Source organism: Ruditapes philippinarum, unplaced genomic scaffold (assembly GCF_026571515.1).
Source record: "Ruditapes philippinarum isolate M1 unplaced genomic scaffold, ASM2657151v2 ctg1386_1_1_1_1, whole genome shotgun sequence".
NCBI lineage: Eukaryota > Metazoa > Mollusca > Bivalvia > Venerida > Veneridae > Ruditapes > Ruditapes philippinarum.
The window spans coordinates 69775-88140 of record NW_026862840.1 but is presented as its reverse complement, the minus strand read 5'-3'; the positions used below and the strand labels follow the sequence as shown (position 1 = coordinate 88140).

At 32.3% G+C, this 18366-nt stretch overlaps 2 protein-coding genes and 1 long non-coding RNA gene across 3 annotated transcripts; 1 reads left to right on the top strand and 2 right to left on the bottom strand.

Annotated features, from left to right (window-relative positions):
* The first annotated feature begins 316 nt into the window (after nt 1-316).
* LOC132720364 (SPRY domain-containing SOCS box protein 3-like) lies at nt 317-1661 on the top strand. The gene has a single exon (XM_060704486.1). It carries the CDS (start codon nt 670-672, stop codon nt 1363-1365), a length of 696 nt encoding a protein of 231 aa, XP_060560469.1. The 5' UTR covers nt 317-669; the 3' UTR covers nt 1366-1661.
* A 1282-nt stretch (nt 1662-2943) lies between these two features.
* On the bottom strand, nt 2944-3345 carry LOC132720363 (uncharacterized). Its single transcript, XR_009624333.1, has 2 exons — nt 3175-3345; nt 2944-3144 (listed from the first exon to the last, which is right to left on the bottom strand). It is a non-coding gene; the product is annotated as an uncharacterized LOC132720363 (long non-coding RNA).
* A 2719-nt stretch (nt 3346-6064) lies between these two features.
* On the bottom strand, nt 6065-17512 carry LOC132720361 (omega-amidase NIT2-like). The gene is made up of 11 exons (XM_060704481.1): nt 17110-17512; nt 14345-14428; nt 12754-12872; nt 12275-12395; nt 11654-11748; nt 10563-10656; nt 9976-10050; nt 9828-9832; nt 9419-9570; nt 8001-8056; nt 6065-6623 (listed from the first exon to the last, which is right to left on the bottom strand). Exons 2-11 carry the CDS (start codon nt 14352-14354, stop codon nt 6523-6525), a joined length of 828 nt encoding a protein of 275 aa, XP_060560464.1. The 5' UTR covers nt 14355-14428; nt 17110-17512; the 3' UTR covers nt 6065-6522.
* Nucleotides 17513-18366: the final 854 nt, after the last annotated feature.

Sequence of the window (18366 nt, the reverse complement as noted above, 5' to 3'; positions counted from 1 at the left end):
ATTTGAATTTAAAAGCTTTTGTGGGATTTCAAATTCTGTGAGAATATCGCGTATCCGAGGTATTCCGGTATCGGGAACAGCTGGTCGTCGCTAAGCTCCTCCTACCGTTATATTAATAACACAATAAGCGTGCCGAGCACGCGACTGTCTCGCGACGACGATCATTGGCTGAAATGACAATTATGGATGAATGGTTCCCAATGCTTTAACGGGATGTTACCACCTTTCGCTTTGTTTGCGATCAATCTGTCGCGCACTGGTTCCCACCATCTATTGTCTGTTTAACCGTTATAAAAACCGTTACAGAAAAAAATTCATACATCACATTTCGGTTACTGGAGCAGATTGCAGATTCTGAAATTATGACAGTATTAAATATTTCTGTGAAAATATACTTTATTTAAACATTTATACAGAATGCTGTAACATAACCGTTCGTTAAGAGTGCGCACTTAAGGCTGACGCATAAACATTAGCATATATGGATTTTCGTAGTTATAATAAATGCACGGACTATTCCATTCTGTGACATGGAAATGTTACTGCGCATGAACAGTATTGACTGGAATCATAATCACGGAGAAGAACAAATAAGATTGGAGGAATAATCAATAAGTTGACATTTAGATTCAGCGTTCTTTGTGAGAGAATATTGAACGCCGGATCACCATGGTTCACCATCATACCGACCTGATGTCACTAATGCTACAGGGCTGCGACGATTATTGGGCATGGAACAAAAAGGATAAATCACACGAGGTGAAACTAACAGGTACCAGACAACAAACTGCCCATTTTCATCCAAAATGGTCGAACGGCACGGCTGGCGTCCGTGGCACCCGGTGCTTAAACTACGGAACACATTATTGGGAGGTTAGAGTTTCACAGAGACTGTTTGGAACAAGCATGATGTTCGGGGTCGGTACAAAACACGCTAGGCTTCACGTTGACGCTTTTGTAAATTTAGTAGGTGAAGATGAACAAAGTTGGGGTATTTCACATAAAGGAACTGCGTGGCACAACGGAAAAGGTCGTAATTTCACAAAGCCATTTCACGAAAACGAAGCAACAACCGTCGGGATATTGTTCGACTGGTCTAAAGGAACACTGTCGTACTTCAAAGATGGCGAACCGTTAGGTGTGGCATTTTCTGGATTGAACCGTGTTAATCAAGAACTATACCCAATCGTGTGCTCAACGGCTGCTAAAACGGAAATGACACTTGGTCGACGCCGGCGGATGTACCATAACTTACAGGATCGTTGTCGGGCAGCCATCGTGTCAAAATTAAAGGAGGAAAAGCAGATAGACTCACTTCCATTACCTAATAGAATGAGAACGTTTTTGAAAGACACTCTTCGGTGATAGAGGAAGAAAGAAGTAAGTGCTCGGACAAATGTAGCTGTGTTCTAAGGGAATATGTGCAAGTGAAAAATACTGTGCAATTCTTTTTTTCTTAAAGTATTACTTGTAAAATCTTAGTGTTTTAATTTTAATTGAGTATTTTTGTCTAATTGTTATCAAAATGAAATAATTCTTTTTCACTTTTTGTACATTTTTTGTATACTAATGTCTTTCATCGGCGTGACTGAAAGGTAACTCCGGCTTTCATAAATTTTTGATATTATAATGTTTCTAGTTCTTGTTTGACAACTTATTAATGATTTTTTTTCTTTAATTATATCATTTACCAAAGACAATTGATAAAATAAATTTAAATCTCTGCAAATCATATACCTTTTAAATATGAAATTATATTCTAAACAGGCATGAATGATTTTTAAAAAAAATTATATTATTATCACTTTTCTAGAGAAAAAAAGAATTCCTGGGTTTAGGCCCTTTGCGAATCGTTCCAATATTAACGGTTAATTCAAATTTTTCGATTTTCCTATCAGCTGTGATTCTTTGTTTCTTTATGTCAAAATTTCACAAAAACCGTTGCCTTGTATTCGGATCGATACAAAATTATTCACTGCTCAGCTGTCAGGCTTCCGTTCTGCGGCAGACGATCAATAGCAAATTGTTGTCTGCTACAAAAGTCGCTATTGATTCCGAGTACAACACCTGGTTTATTTGGTATTGTCTCGCTGACAAATTAAAGCAAAGTTTCTGAAAGCAATATGGCATGTAATTGTATTGATAATAAATAAACAAAATTGTCTCAGCATTGTTTAACAATATTTTTAAATAAAATTTAAATTTGTTATTTGAATTGTAATTGATGCATTAGATACCTTAAAAATCTAAGAAATATAAAATGTCACTTAACCTTTATATTGATACATAATTATAGTTTTTTATTTAATTAAAAAATCTGATATATCAATTCATAAATGCACATCGTTTAATAATTTATTTACAATTTAATTGTTGTGTTAATATGTAGCTTAGTCTGTAGTAAATGTGAGCGGTCATGACAAAATGGCAACAAACGCCAAAAACGTCACTTTAATAATTTTTAATTACATTTATATTCAACTTATTCAAATACTAAAAAATTTATGAATATTTATGTTCTGAAAAATCTCTGATAAATGCATGTCCATTTTGCCGTGACATCGCTCTTTTTGTATGTTAGACAAATCCGTGTGAATGTGTTTTATTTATCGTATGCCCGGACAAAAATAATACATATTTATTATTCCGTCCGCAAGGATGAGGTTTTCTAGTCAAAAAAACTTATCTTATTTGTAAATACATGTACAGTTTAGTGTTTGTAGATATTTTGTACATTGTTTTATAAAGTATAAACTAATCATTGCCAAAATGATGAAACTTTCTTACCACAGCAAAGGTGCTCCATTTTTGTCTTATACATTGCTTTTATAAATTACAAAAGTAATTTTTTTAAATCATTATTCAAACAGCTATTTTTGTTGCTCAAAATACAACATATTTTAGTTCATAGTTTATTTCCTAGATCCAAGAGTAGTTTCTGTATATATTTTTTTCAATGTTCTAATTCCTTTAATAACATTTTAGTGAAATCACTACTATTTGAGCAGTTATATCTAACTCAATTTAAAGCATTTTACAAATATAAAATTATGTATGTTTTGTAAATAATGTAGAAATTATACTACCATGACTACATATTCATCAAGAAACGTTAACATCCGTTAAAATCATTATAAAAATAACCTTAATTTAAGTCATTATTATAAAAATAACCTTAATTTAAGCCATTATTATAAATGTACTGGAACCTTTAATTACAATTGAACATTGTCTGAAAATGCGGAATGCTTTTATTTTTTTCATAAATATAACATTTAACAATTCTACTTCTGAGTATTTCCACAGAGATAGAGAAAAAAATGAATAAACTTCATTAAAAAAAGAAATGTAAAGTCGATAAATCATAGTTTTAAAATATTTTTAAGAAAAGGAGGAAGGAAATAGGGACGTAATCATGATACTGTATATACTTGTGTAATTAATGTAAATATTGATATAGTTATTTATTTTCGTATTTATTCATGACAAAAGGTTAACGGGCCGGACCGTGCAATATCAGCAACACTTAACGTGGAGCTTGTACATAAACTTGTAGCTTAGTAGGAAACGTAGTTTAGCCGCATTCATTCATTCATTCATTCATTCATTCATTCATTCATTCATTCATTCATTCATTTCTTAATTAATTCATTCATTCATTCATAAATAAATAAATTCATTCATTTCATTCATTTTATTCATTCATTCATTCATTTCTTAATTCATTCCTTAATTTCAATTCATTCATTCATTCTTTCATTCATTAATAAATAAATTAATTCATTCATTCATTCCATTTCATTCATTCATTCATTCATTCATTCATTCATTCATTCATTCATTCATTCATTCATTCATTCATTCATTTCAATTCATTCATTTCATTTTTCATTTCATTCATTTCATTTCATTCATTATTCATTTCATTTCATTTCATTCATTCCGTTCTAAACAGCAGACGACAGCTGTGCAGTCGGAGATACGAATCTCAGATATTGATAATTTCGTGTGTTATGTAAATATTGAATTATTTCTAAACATTCGTAAAGTAGAAATATAACACATAGAGTTGTTATAAGCTTTTTTTTGTCATTTTATTCGGAACACATCATTACTTCACCGAAGTATGGCGGAAGTTACCGAAATTTTGCAATCGATATTTATTTTTTAGAAAACGAATTTGTCTAGTTGTACATTTTTCATCATGAATATGATAAGATTAGAATAGTTATTCTTGAAACTTATATGCCATGCACTATTTATTTGTTTATTTATATACCTTTTTTGTATTTAATTGCATGATAATTAGATATGACGTCATTATGGGAGGACGTATCTGTCTCTTATATTGTTATCAGTTATATAAACATTACATGACACGGACATTGAATTCCATTCTTTCACGGATTCAGAAATCACTTTTGTACATACATTGCTTTTATTTATGTCTTTATTAGAATATTCTTCAGCCCCTATTCAAATTACTTCTATAGTTAACATTTCATAGCAAGATTCAAAGAAATTCTACAATTTTCTCAATGATTTTGTATAAAAAAAGAAAGAAGAACACATCCGAAAGCTTTTTTTAAATTTTAACATATTTTATCTATGTGTTTTTCTTCTTTTAAAAAGAAAATAATCCTTAAATTTTGTATCTTTAAAAATATGTATTTAGTGCTTAAAATGTGTATGGAATTGGAAATGAATATATGTGGATAATTTATAAGATTGAATGGGACGTATGATTCAATTTATTTATTTGTAAATAATAATAATTAACTTGTCGGGAATATATGGTCAGTCGTATGTTTAATGTTGAAAGAGTGGTTGATTGTTTTATATGTAGAGAGAACATGTTCTGGAATGTTTTGTATGTATACTAATGTATAAAATTGCTTTGTGAAAATGAACAAATTATGTTGATGTACTGATTAATTACGCGAGTAAATGAACAAAATGAAAATAAAAATATCTTCAAACTGTATATGTTTTGCTTTTCTTACTCATATTAAGTTTTCAATTAAACTTTCCTGATCTCAGATAAATCGATCGCCATTGCAATATTTCCAAGTTCCGCTTTTTAAAAAATCATTTCGACTGGAAGATAGAATTCATTTGAATGTTCATTCATAATTATACAGAGAATTCTATTTCTTCATTAACTGTTGTTAAAGTCTACGGACCCAAGAATTTCGAGCTTCTTGCTTTCTGCTCATTTAAATATATTTGATAACATGAAAGTTTAAACAAATATTGTAAATTTGTAAAATACAAGCTTATGGAGATCAGCTGCAGAACTATTCGTTCGAGCATTAGGGATAGGTCCCTAACTTTCGCCAGAAGAAACTTCATAATATCTAGTACCAGGCTGCTTGAAAAACTCAAGTGTCGACATAGTGATCTTCCCTTTGTACTTAAGTTTAAACGACGATTCCATCGTAACAATAAAATCTGGAAAAAACGAATCGTCATATTCAGAAAACTACCAATCAATTCATATTTCCGTTAAATAATGAAAAAGAACATTATAAAAATCAAATTTGTTTGTAAATGACAGTTTTGAAAGCTCAAAATTGATATTCTTTGTTGTTACATTTTCTTTTTGGTCCAACATGAGAGGATTTTATCTACATATTTTTTATATAAGTGTTAAGATTGTTGACATAAATCCACTGCCCCCTCACCGCTGTAGGTTCGAATCCCATCAGGGACTTTGGATTCTTTCACGTGAGGAAGCTATCCACCTAGCTAACGGACCTCTGGATGTTCTATTCAACTGAAATAATGCATGGAGGGGCACATGAGGCCTTTCTCCACCAGTAAAGATTGAAAGTCGGTAAATGACATATTCTGTGTTGTAATTGCGACATGAAACCCAATGGAACTTTACAATATTTTTAAGTTTTAATAAGTACTGGTTTTATTATTGGAAATATACCCTTTTTCTGATCTGGACAACGTGGATTTTATAACTAAAATAGAGTTTCTCTACAATTAAACTTTACTTATCATAATAATAAAACATTTCGACATATCTATATAAACATGTTTAGTTTTAACATTAGATAATGAACACAGATTTTGATATATCTACATAAATACATGAAACATTGACTCGGAACGGCAAAAATAACAAATCAGTAGCACACAATATTCCAAGTAAAAGTTTATAAATACATTTTGGCGGTTTTTGAACTTTGTTTTTGAACTTTTCCAACGATAATATATTAAATTGTTATATTTTAAGATAAGAAAGCTTTCACTAAACTATTGGCCATTATACATGTTTATATATGTATGTTGTCATGGAAAATCACATCCACCTCTACTAGCTGTATAGATTACATAACACGACCACCTTGTCATCAAACAGCCACAGGTGCAACAGCTGCCGACAGACTGTGCAAAAAGTCCACATTCGTACTTATCTGACACTTCGAAACCACAATAACTGAGTGTCTTAATTTGATAATTGTTAGACAACAATGTATATTTAAAAATCTAGAAACTAGGTCTTAATATTCAACTTTTCTTCTCCATTAAGTTAACAACATCGTACAGATCGTTTCTTCGTATATTATCCAGTGGCATTCTTCGGCGAATTTCTTTGATGAGATCTAAATCTGAAATTGTATCAATCACATTTGATATTCAAAATAACATAGGAGAAAAATAATTTAAAAAAATGATATTCAAGTACACAGGTTATATAATGGTCTATTATAAATTTATAATACTGCACGTTTTTAACGTCACTTTTCATTGGATAATCGTGACGTATATACGTATAATATATCTGCTGTCGATTTATGTAGTAATTTCATTTTATGCATATCAAAATCGCACCGTCCGTCCATCTGTCTGTCTGTCTGTGCGTCCCCACTTACACAACATTCGTGTTCGGACTGTTAATTGTCATGCATCGAGGATTTTAATGTAACTTGGCACAAATGTCTACCACATCAAGACGACGTGTCGCGTCTCACTTCCTAAAAGGTCATGGCCACACTTAGAGATCCTGTTACACAATTTTTTATGGTTTTATATCATAAATATGATGCTCAAATTAAGATTCATCAATTTTGTATCTTCCAAAAAGCATTATTTATAAAGATATTACTGAATTTAACATTTCATGTAAATAAAGGGAGGTAATAAAAAACCATTTTCTAAAAAGTCTACGCCAAATTTTTCAATAAGAAAGGAATGCATATATTTTAATGATTACATAATTATAATTTGTACAAATATTTGCAGTACATATTTTACATATTTTTTGATGTTTGAAAACTGTTTTATATGAATAATTACATTACATACATGTATATATAATTTCACTTAAGTGTGGTATACAACCTCAATTACAATCAAGGTTGAAGGCGGACTAGAACTTTGTCATGCATTGAAGGATTTTGAAATTACTTGGCACAAAGGTCTACCACATCAAGACGACGTGTCGCGTGCCAGACCCATGTCCCTACCTCCAAGGTCAAAGTTTACTATGAACAGCACTTCATTTCATGAGAACAATATTAAGAAATAAGTTACTTTTATTCTCGTTTCTTTTCATAATACTTTCCTGCAATACTTACGAAATCTTTCGGGCATCCTTCACTTTTGCGTGACAGCTCTTGTTTCTCTGGCAGAATTATAAATTCGATATAAAGATTTTGACAGGTTATATGGCCGTACATAAACAGTAATTTGCATTATAATTAACCCTCGCATATTGCCTCGGGTTATATATACAAACAACCGTGTATATACGGTCATATAACTTGTCAGACAATCTTAACAATAATATAAAAAAGCTGAGGAATAAAATTCCAGTGAGGCTAATTTGTATGCAAGTCTAATAAAGTTACGTATAATTTTTAAGCGAAAAGAACAATAGGAAAAAGAGTTCTAGTATTTTCCCATAGTACTCATTGTAAAATAACTTATAAATACTGGAACAATATGCTTAAGTTTGATGAGATAATATGAAAATAATATTTTACCAATGTCAGCATATACAATGTCCTCGTCTGCACCTGTTTTGGCAATTATGTTACCCCTGAAATAGAGAAAATACCTGAAGGTCCTAGGATGCATCCTGCATTAAAGTGAACATTCCGTTTACCAGAGCACAGTTCAGACACCATATGGTTCCTGGGCCGGCTGTCAAGCAGTTTACCTTCACTTTTGCAAGGAACTGATAACTTCCGTACATGCCAGAGTAGAGGTACAGTGTGAATGACCGTAGAAAGGATTTCATGATCAATCACAACGAACGTGACCTGCACCGTCCAGAAATCGAACCAGCAGGATCGCCCGATTCACAGTCCAACGCTCGAAATTGTTCGAGATTTGACGTAGAGCAACACAAACTTCCATCTTTGATGCGTTATTAATTATACAGTTATTAGATACAGAAAGTGGAGAGGTTTGTTGAATACACCCAAAATGATTAAAATTACCAACACAATTTAGATATTGTAATACATATCTATATCTATTGAGAATAATTGAAATAATTAATTATAATACTGATGATGCTTTAAATAGTATAGGACGATTCGGGTGTTATAGTAATAACTTAAGTTTCATAAAAGATGTATTTGACAAAGTCGGACTTTGTATACACGTATACACGTGCTAGCAAATGAACAGGATGTATTGTCTTGCAAATACAGCAAAATAAAAAAAAAAGTCATTCATTGTTTTACTATCCGGTATGTTCTCCTGTTACTAACCCTTGTTTTTTTACTTAAAGTCACATTTTGATAATTGAGACAGGAATTTAAAAGAGTCTATCGTCTTGATTTTGTTGCTATACAAAATGTAATCAAGTTTGTCTTTGGCAATCAAAGCATTCAAAGTACTAATGGAATGAGAAATATACTTTTTATGACTTTTTATTGTTAGGCTTTACGTTGCACATAGGTCATATGACACCTTACTGGTTGAGGAAGACCTCAGGAACAAACGGGCATCTGAGTAGGGCCATCAATGTTCCGTAAGCTAGCTGGACTGATTCATCACATGACAAAAACCAAAGTCCCTATCGGGATTCGAACCCACAGCAGTGAGTGGTTCGGAGTCAACGACCTTAGCCACTTGATCACGAACGCACCTATTTATGACGTAGTAACCAGGGAAAGAAACTGCTGCGAATAGTTTATATTCCGGTTTAGACAAGTTCTTCTTATAAATGAAATGTCAAAAAAACATTTTTTTGGAAATTTGTCACTTTTCAAATATTGTTTTTCTTTCTGATAAATGTTCTTAAAATTTAATGGCATCGGACTACAATCTTTTTTGTAACACGTATGGTTATTGTGTTTCGTTGGCATATTCAAAAGGAAATGACGACATGAAAATGTGGTTTAGATGTCTTCCAAAAAACGAGGCTTTTTCTAAATAATTATTTACGTACCAAGGATCAGCGACGGCACTGTGTCCATATGTGACGTAAGGAGCGTTGGTATTCGTTGCCGGTCCAACATTGGCCACAAACACTTGATTATCCACAGCTCGAACCCTTTGTAATATCTCCCAGTGATATGGACCTGTCTTCAAGCTAAACCCCTTCCCATGAAAGGGTTCAGAAATTTAAAACCCTAGGAAAAATACAATGAAAAATTAAAAGTTTTTAATTTATGGGGGCAGGTTTGTACTTTGATATGATTTTTAAATACATGTAGTCTTTTACACTGCGAATAGGGTTTCCCCCTTCCCCCAAAAAGGAAGGTTTTAACAAGTTTGAATTGAAATTGGGGCAATAAATAAATTTATTTCGGGAAATTACAGTAACCCGGGGGAATCAACTACGGCCCATTCATGACATTTTCTGTTTTCATTCATTTCGTCCTTTTATCTTGTTCTCATATTGATCCGTAATACAACGTATGTAGCATGTTAAAATATTGATGATTTGATATATCTAATCTTCAAATATAATTTACCGATTATCTCCTTTTTACATTTATTTACCTTTTTTGGCATATAAGCGCGCTACTTCGGGATATCTAAGATCTATGCAAACTCCAAAACCAGTTTTACCATATTCTAAAAAAAAAGAAGAAAAAAAAAGACACATTTCCATTTGATCTCTATAAATTTTATAAATTTGTACATGACTGTGGATTAAATTGTATATTTTGATCATTGATATGTTAAAAGATGAATATTCTGTCATCTTGAATATCTAGGTATAGAATTCTACTATTATCCAACGAACTAATTCCGGCAACCGTGCTCTTACTAGTGAAATGTTTTATTTACAGTGTATATCACAAATGTATCAAGTAATTTATTTGTACAAAAATAAACAATTTAGGATAAACTTGCATTAATTATTTATAGTATAGTATTTAGAACAGTAACAAGGGGACCTCGAATTGAAAATATCATCAGCAAGTTTATTTGGAGTAGCGGAAGATCGAACTTGAAATAAAATCGACTTAAAATCAGTAATTCTACTGAACCAACGGTTATGCATTTAAATATAGTTTTTTTTTTAATATGTAAAAGTCAAAAAGACAATACGACTAGTAAATGATATGACTTCATTATTGTACCTGTGTCAACAGTGGTCAACGAACTTCCGCCTACATTCAACTCGGACTCTGTAATCTTCATTCTCGGACCCAGGTCTACGTCAAACAGATGCATCTGTAATGTACATTAAGGCACATTATGCGCCCGAAACAAATAAATATTTACTTCTTTTGAAAGGTCAAACATGAATTGTATAATGTTTAAATAATTGTTTTAGAAAAATGTTAGATGATTGTTACCTAAAAAGTAGCGATAAATGTGAAAAAAATGTCATAAAAGTAGCAAAATATAAACAAAGTACATGTAGTATTTTGACTTCAACACAAAATACTTATTCACTATAACTGTGCTTATTGCCAATAAGCAACAGATAATAAAAGATGGTTCCGGTAATTGGCAATGAGTAACTTTGGATACTATAAAAGTAAACCAAAATTGAAAAAGCTTTAGAGAAACAAAAATAAAATAAAAGCATTTCTGTGGCATTATGTTGTGTGTAATGTTATAAAATAAAACTTCTAAGGTTTCGGTTTATTTGTGCCTTGATTAATTTTAACTGAAGATATATATAACTTACATTTTACTTTTAAATTACAATAACGCTATCTGTAATCGTTCAGTAATTTTCCGCGAACATAAGCCTGTAGCTCTAACGAATGCATTTTTGAATAACAATTATTAGGGTAAAGTGATCGTAAGTCGGACACATCATTGCTTCTTCCTATATAGATATACTGTATAAATGTTATTTCATCTAAACATCGCAAACCAAATTAAGTAATTCAACTAAAATTACTTCATCTGTAATGACTATTCTACCGAAGTTTTGACTATCGTTTTAAGTAATTTGCTAGTTACATAGTCCTATATAGAGCTATAAATTACTGTAACAGTTATCTTTTCAAAGTTATAAGTATTGCATCAGTAAATATTTTCAGAAAATTTACTAATTTCCCAGTATAACTTTTTGTAAGACGAACCGCCCACCCTTGCCCCCGCCTCGAACAGAAATCTTCTGAGTCGTCCGTGCATGATACATGCAAGATATGTAAGAACTTTAGTTGTCCGTTACATTAAATATTTTCTTATATTTATTACATATTTTATTTACCTTTCTAAATTGCGCCATGAGCTCCCCACGAGGATTATATATCTGACATGTGTTGTACAGTTTGTTTGAACCGGGAATTTCTTCGGGAAACGTTCCTAGTGAAATAAAAATGTTAAAACGTCCTTTTTGTCTTCAAATAATTTTTTCACAACAATATACATGTAATACAAACAGTCGAAAATAAATGAATACAGATACATGTAGTAACACGGAGTTATGACTTTGCACACATTAATTATTCGTTAATTCAGAAAACATGACTGTTTATTAATATGACTGATACAGTCGCTCATAGTATGCATGCCCCAATTTTTTAAATATCTAAAAAAAATGCTCTTAAATCTCAAGATAGCGTTCTTTAAAAACACACGGTTCTTTCGCGGTCCATTCACGTTTTTCTTGCCACTTATGCCGGAAGTGCACTTAGCAGTTGTGTCACGAAGACAAGGTGAACAATTGTCATATGATGGTACAAGTGCATGTGACTTAGAACTCGAAAATGTCACACCATTAAATGTAAATTGTTAAATATCAGGAAAACTCGTGAAATGCGAATATATCTTGATTGTCATTGACATTGCGATTTGTGCATACTGTGGTTTCATAATAAATTCTACCTACCACCGTACAAATATACGTTATTTTCCTTGGCTGTTCTGGCCAACATTTGTGCTGAAGGTCCATCCGGTGGTTCCTTGTACTCAATGAAATAGTCGGGATCCATCCAGCATGTAAAATATTCCTACGAAATAAAAGTCATGTACTTTCTATTTCTTTTAGCTTCTTTTTTTCTCATTTTTGTCCTTTTCAGTAATAAAACACACACCACGGGGGTGCATGCATGTATTTAAATATTTTAATAAAGCACAATACAGCATGTATAATTTTATGAAAATAGCCTGGGACCAAAAATAAATATATTTTTGGTCCCAGAAATAGTTAATAAACGTGTGAGTATTTCAATTGCTATGGTTCGATCACAAGTATATATCTTCTATTTTATATAATAATATAAAGAATGTGTATTGTTAATAATGCATTTTTAGCAAAGAGAATAAAGTGCTAATTCAACCTTGCATTCTAATCAAACGCGCACTTACTGGAAGGGCAACAACTCGAGCACCATTCTTCGCAGCCTCTTTTATGAGTTTCGCCGCTTTTATCAGATTTCTCTCTCTGTACCTCTCAACCGACATCTGGATAAGTGCCATTTTAAATCCTGGAAATGTTTTATAGAAACAAGTATTCTATAATTCGCTTCAAACTATTAAATTGCATGTATGTTCATACTAATTTATTAAGTTATGTTTATCTGTAGTCAAAGGTAAAAGCTTAAATCGCGACATAGTTGATCTACATTGTATTAGCGAATTTCATGCAAATATTTCGCCTGGTCAAAGTGTTAATTTCTCTGACACTGTTGTAGATCACAACTAGCGTAAATTTACATATCTTAACTTGATGACAGTCGACAATTATCGCGAAGAGGCTTAGGGCATTGGCAGAAGATTGTCCGCTGAGCCGGTTGAATCCCAACTTATTTAGTGCTTCAGTACAACACAACTTACATGATACCTTTACTTAATCGGTAAAGTGAGACCAGCTGCTATTAGAGAGCGGCCCTACAACGTAGCCGGGGCAAAGGTGGCGATTGACACTACGATTTGCGAAACAACAAGGAAATGTTCCAGGGTACAGAGATAGGCCATTAGTTATTTCGCAAAACATCACTTATATGTTCTACTAGACCTTACAGAACGCTGAACAATGACCTAGCTACATTTCAGCTCAAAATTAATCTATGTGGCTTATACTCTGAGGAAATTGCACCGAAGTCAATTATCACCGCTTTGTGCTTTAAAATTAAAATACATGTAGCTCGAAAGTTATGTTTTGTGCCTGGGCAGCTGGGTCATCATATTAAGCTTAGATCTTATTTATTCCAATCGTAGCCAGCAAAATTCTATAAAAATAACTTGGTCGTGGTTAGTCTTTAAAGGGAAACAAATAGTAATCAAGAGACTGTAATGACAACATGGCTAATTAGTGCCAAACAAATCGTTCCATTTGCATAATCTAATAATAAATGCCTCCCAACAATTCAATGACAAAGGAATTCCATTAAAAATAACCTGTTGCTATGACAACGAAAAGGACATGATCTGCGATACTATCAAAATGACCATTGTAGAAAAACGAATCGTGATATCTTAGTATATTTCTAATAACAATGTAAATTGTTTTATCCTTCCCTAAGCACAGAGTAATGAATGATGCATACTTCCAGATGAGTAGATTCGTTCATTTTTTCGTAGTTCATCCTTGGATATGAAATACGATTACCCTTTAACCTGCTAAATTTGCCCAGCTTTGAGCTATTGAGAAACAGTCAATGAATTCAGTATTGGAGGGATTTCAACATAAAAAAATCAGCTAGAGAAAGTATAGAGCCTGGTCAGACTGAACACGGATGTCTGGCTTCATTTTTACTGGTGGCAAAAGGTTCAGGCAGAATACAGGATAATGACTTTGACTTACTTTATGATAAGTAGATTTGTTCACATAGTTAATACTCGTTTTGTTTGGTTTGCTTATTTATTTACATGAACGTTGAGATAAGTTTAAGACATTTTATTCATTGACATGATAAAGCGAAATTCCACAACAAACATGTACAAACTTAAAACTTACGTGATGTCATTATTACACAAATGAGTGTATGCCCGTTACACTAGAAACAAGAAATCTCAATATTGTACGATTCCGCAGATATTTCTGAAAAATGAAAAGATATGTTAAGTGAGAACGATGAAGATTAAGATTCAGAGATTCGGGCAATTTAAACAGGGTCATCTCATAATTAATGTCTAATAAATGTCTAATAAATTAATAAATGTCTATAATTCACACGCACACACACGCATGTGCGCACGCACGCATGCACACAAAAACAACAGCAAATAGAACTAAACGATATGTCAATGTTTGTTTAGATAAAACATACAATTACATATCACTCTAACTCAATGTATAGAACTATATCCTCTTTTTGGGAAATTTGGACACAATAAGAATAAAGCATTGAAATGAATTCATAAAGGAATTTAAAATAAACGATGGATTGTCAGCAATAAAAAATGAAATTCACATTGAATCCACATGTATAAAACACTATATATCAAGTAATTATACTTGTCACAGAGACATCCAGAGAATTTAGCCTGGTGGTGTCATTCTTTGGCAGTAGGAGAAAAAAAGTTTGACAAGCGGGACAAAATGTTCACGCCATATTAATTTATCACTACAACCGAGAGCTCAGATTATTATTCTCGTCTGATTCAATAAAATCCATAAACGACAATTTAAGAACTTGAATTCATTCTCAAAAACAAAACAAAAACAAATTACATGTCAATATCAGTTTGTGCTATATCCGTTATACGAGGAAAATATAACATTGTGAAACGATAGAAGTACAAAGTTGTTATGATAAAACAGCTTACATAGGAAATCGCCCAGTGACTTATGACCGAGATTATTATGTTAGTAAAGTACATGTACATGTACAGATAGACTTCTTATCGTTTTCAACACTAAAATGACCAAAGGTGTAGAAATGTATAATTTTTGTCCTAGTTTAAAGTTAGGTACATTATAGAGCGCTTACATCTGTATAAAAACAATATAGCAATTCTTAAATATATTAAACCTCTCTAGCGCAACACCTCTCTGAAACGACCAAAATGTTTGTCTCCCAAAGGTGGTTGCCCTGTACAGGTTGTACTGTAACTAAACCGACATCAACCAGCTTCACCAGTGTCCTGTCTGTGAACCTTTGTTACGTTGCCATGGAGAAATCACAGTAAAATTGAAGACATGATTAGCATTGTAAATTGCGAAAACCTGCGGCGATTTCTATTCAAAGCTGTTTTTCTCGCTCTTCAATGAACCGGGTTGTTTATTTGAATATAGTTATTATAAACATCAAACTTAAAAGTACACCACTGTGGTTTTTGACATAAATGGACTTGAAGTATTTTGCGGTTTGGTGGAGGTATTTACCAAAAAAAAATATCATTTTCTCACTCCTTTTTTCCAGAAAAAATATAATTTTTGTTGTGCAAAATAACAAAAAGTGAAAAACGTTTAAACACATTTAACACAAATTATACTAAAAATCGCAAAACAATATCGATTTTCAATAGAATTCTTATATATTTTTATCCCCCGCCGATGGAATCGAAAGGTGGATATTGTTTTGGCGTTGTCCGTCCGTTCGAATTTCGTTTCCGTGCTAATTCTCTGCAACTACTGGCTGAAATTCGTCGCCTTGTTCCAGCCCTTGATTATGCATATAGAACAATACTAGTAATCGTTTCCTGCTATTTCTCTGCAACTACTGGCTGGAACTCAACGAAACTTTATGGGAACCTTTAATACCAAGACAAGATGCGCATATCGTCGCCTTGTTCCGGTCACAATCTTCAACACAGACTTGTGGCCCTTGTATAGTTATGTAGTATGCATATAGAGCAATATTGCTATTTCTCTGCAACTGCTGAATTGATTTCAACAAAACTTTATGACAAAAAGGCAATTTGCATCTCATTGGCATGTCCAGATAATACTATTTAACACTGATTTTTGCCTCTGTTACAGCCCTGAATTGTATATAAAGCCTTGTCTCCAAAATTGTTGTGTTAGTAACAACTCGACGGGGGGATATAATTTCAACGAATTTGCTTGTTTTTTGTTGTTTTTTTTTGTTTGTTTTTTTTTTCGCATATGTTTCCGTTTAGAGTAAACCAGTTGAGCTAAATAAGGATTTTGGACCTCTATTAGTGGAACTCCTTTTATACCATTTCAACACAGTTGTCATCACGTTTACAGTAATCACTCATATTTTAAACTGATTTTTGCATTGCATGCATTGGGATGAATACTTAATCATTCGAATCATTTTTTATATCAAAGAACACAATAATCTTGGAAGCATTTGCACAGTTTTGTTGCTTTGGAACACACGACAAAATCAGAAACAAAAACATAATTTCAGCATTGTAAGATTAAGTCTTAGAAAAGTTTGTATCTTAATTCATACATAAACATAAATGAATCATGTAAATTAATATATCAAAATGTTTATTCATACAAATCATGTGGCATTGCAATGCCAGGAAAGATAAACATAACACTGTTGAGCAACATCATTTTATAGGACTGTATATAATTATACATATATATTGTTATGTCCAGATTATCAGAAACAAATTTGAAGTAAGCTTATTGAGAGTACTTGTATCTGAACAGGCATCTATTGAAACGATTAAACACAGCCGTATTGTTAGAAAATAACGAATCAAAACAACTCCCACCCCCCTCCCCAAACAAAAATAAACAAAACAAAAATAAAAAAACAACAATAAAAAAACAAATAAACAAGAATTAAAGCTTACCGTACGTTGTATCACATCAAATATCCGAAATGAATACGACTGAGTAAGTTTTCATTCCATCTAAGTTCATCATATAAGAGGTTCTCTATCAAACTCTGGCATGTCTGTATTTATCTATCGTTATTCACCTGTTGCTCTGACTCTGACATTTCAAGCAAAGCGAGAAAAGATTATTCCGAAGAAATCTGTCAGTAGTTCCAGGTTTCCCTCAAGACATCGATATTTGAGAAGTGTTTGTCCTCCATGTAATGAAAGTGTCTAGCGCAGAATCACTGACACTGTTATATTGGTATTCCAGATTATTTTCAGACACTTGATGCTTCTTAAAGCATTTCAAGAAATCTGATAATTAAATTTTCTGTGCTGCTAAGATAGTGTTTTTTTTTTTTTTTTTTTTTGAAAGTTACTTTCTTCGCAGTGGGAGCGATTTTTAAGTCTGACGTCTTATTTATACATGATATAAAATTATATTTTCATATAGTTTATCCATTAATTTGGTGAAATTTTGAACAGGACATTTCAAGCTTCCTTATTTAGAGTTTTAGAATATCAAGGTTAAGTTAAGCCAAAGGCATGCACTTCGTGCATGCCTGCTTGATTGGCTAGAAGAATAGAGTAACTGGAGTAGAGTAACTGAATAGAGTAACTCGGAGCCGCTCCAATAACAGGTTAAGGGTTGTGATTTCCGTTGTAGGAAATTACAGAAAGCATTGTTGCCTTGGCTAATGTAGTGAAATATTCAATATATAACGTTAACAGAAATTTTATCACAGAATAGAAAATTATCTACATGACGTCAGAGATGACGTGAACAAGACGTGGTGTTTCCTAAAACGCGCTAATCAGGTTTTCTCGTCTGTGTTATAATATAATTGTTATGTCCCAGGTAATGATAATGACCCTATGATATGTGTATATGTCTATATCACGTACATGTGGAGAGGAGGCCATTGAAACTATAAACTTTTAAACAAAAAATTTATATCTTGACTAAATATTCATCTCTCCGAAATAAATAAATTTTTACATATTCGATCCTTTCAACCATTGTGACACTGATGAAATTCGCTCAATACCTGGTTATCCTATAATAAATGGTAGCTGACTATAGTGCAATATTCAATTTTGTTCGTTTCCTGTCCAGTTAAGTAACCTAACTTCTCAACATCGTGAAATCCGTGCGTACAAGTTTCAATACGAAATAGATCTATATTAAGAATTTCAACTAAATCTAATCAATCTTGTAACTTTATTTAA

Bases quoted from the DNA above. Each gene is read 5' to 3' on its own strand.
- LOC132720364 (XM_060704486.1), top strand. From the start codon at position 670: ATGGTTCACCATCATACCGACCTGATGTCACTAATGCTACAGGGCTGC.
- LOC132720361 (XM_060704481.1), bottom strand. The intron at 12,396-12,753 runs GTAAGTGCGCGT...TTTATTTCGTAG, and splicing joins CTCGAGTTGTTGCCCTTCCA to GAATATTTTACATGCTGGAT. The intron at 10,657-11,653 runs GTAAATAAAATA...TGTACATTACAG, and splicing joins TCATGGCGCAATTTAGAAAG to ATGCATCTGTTTGACGTAGA.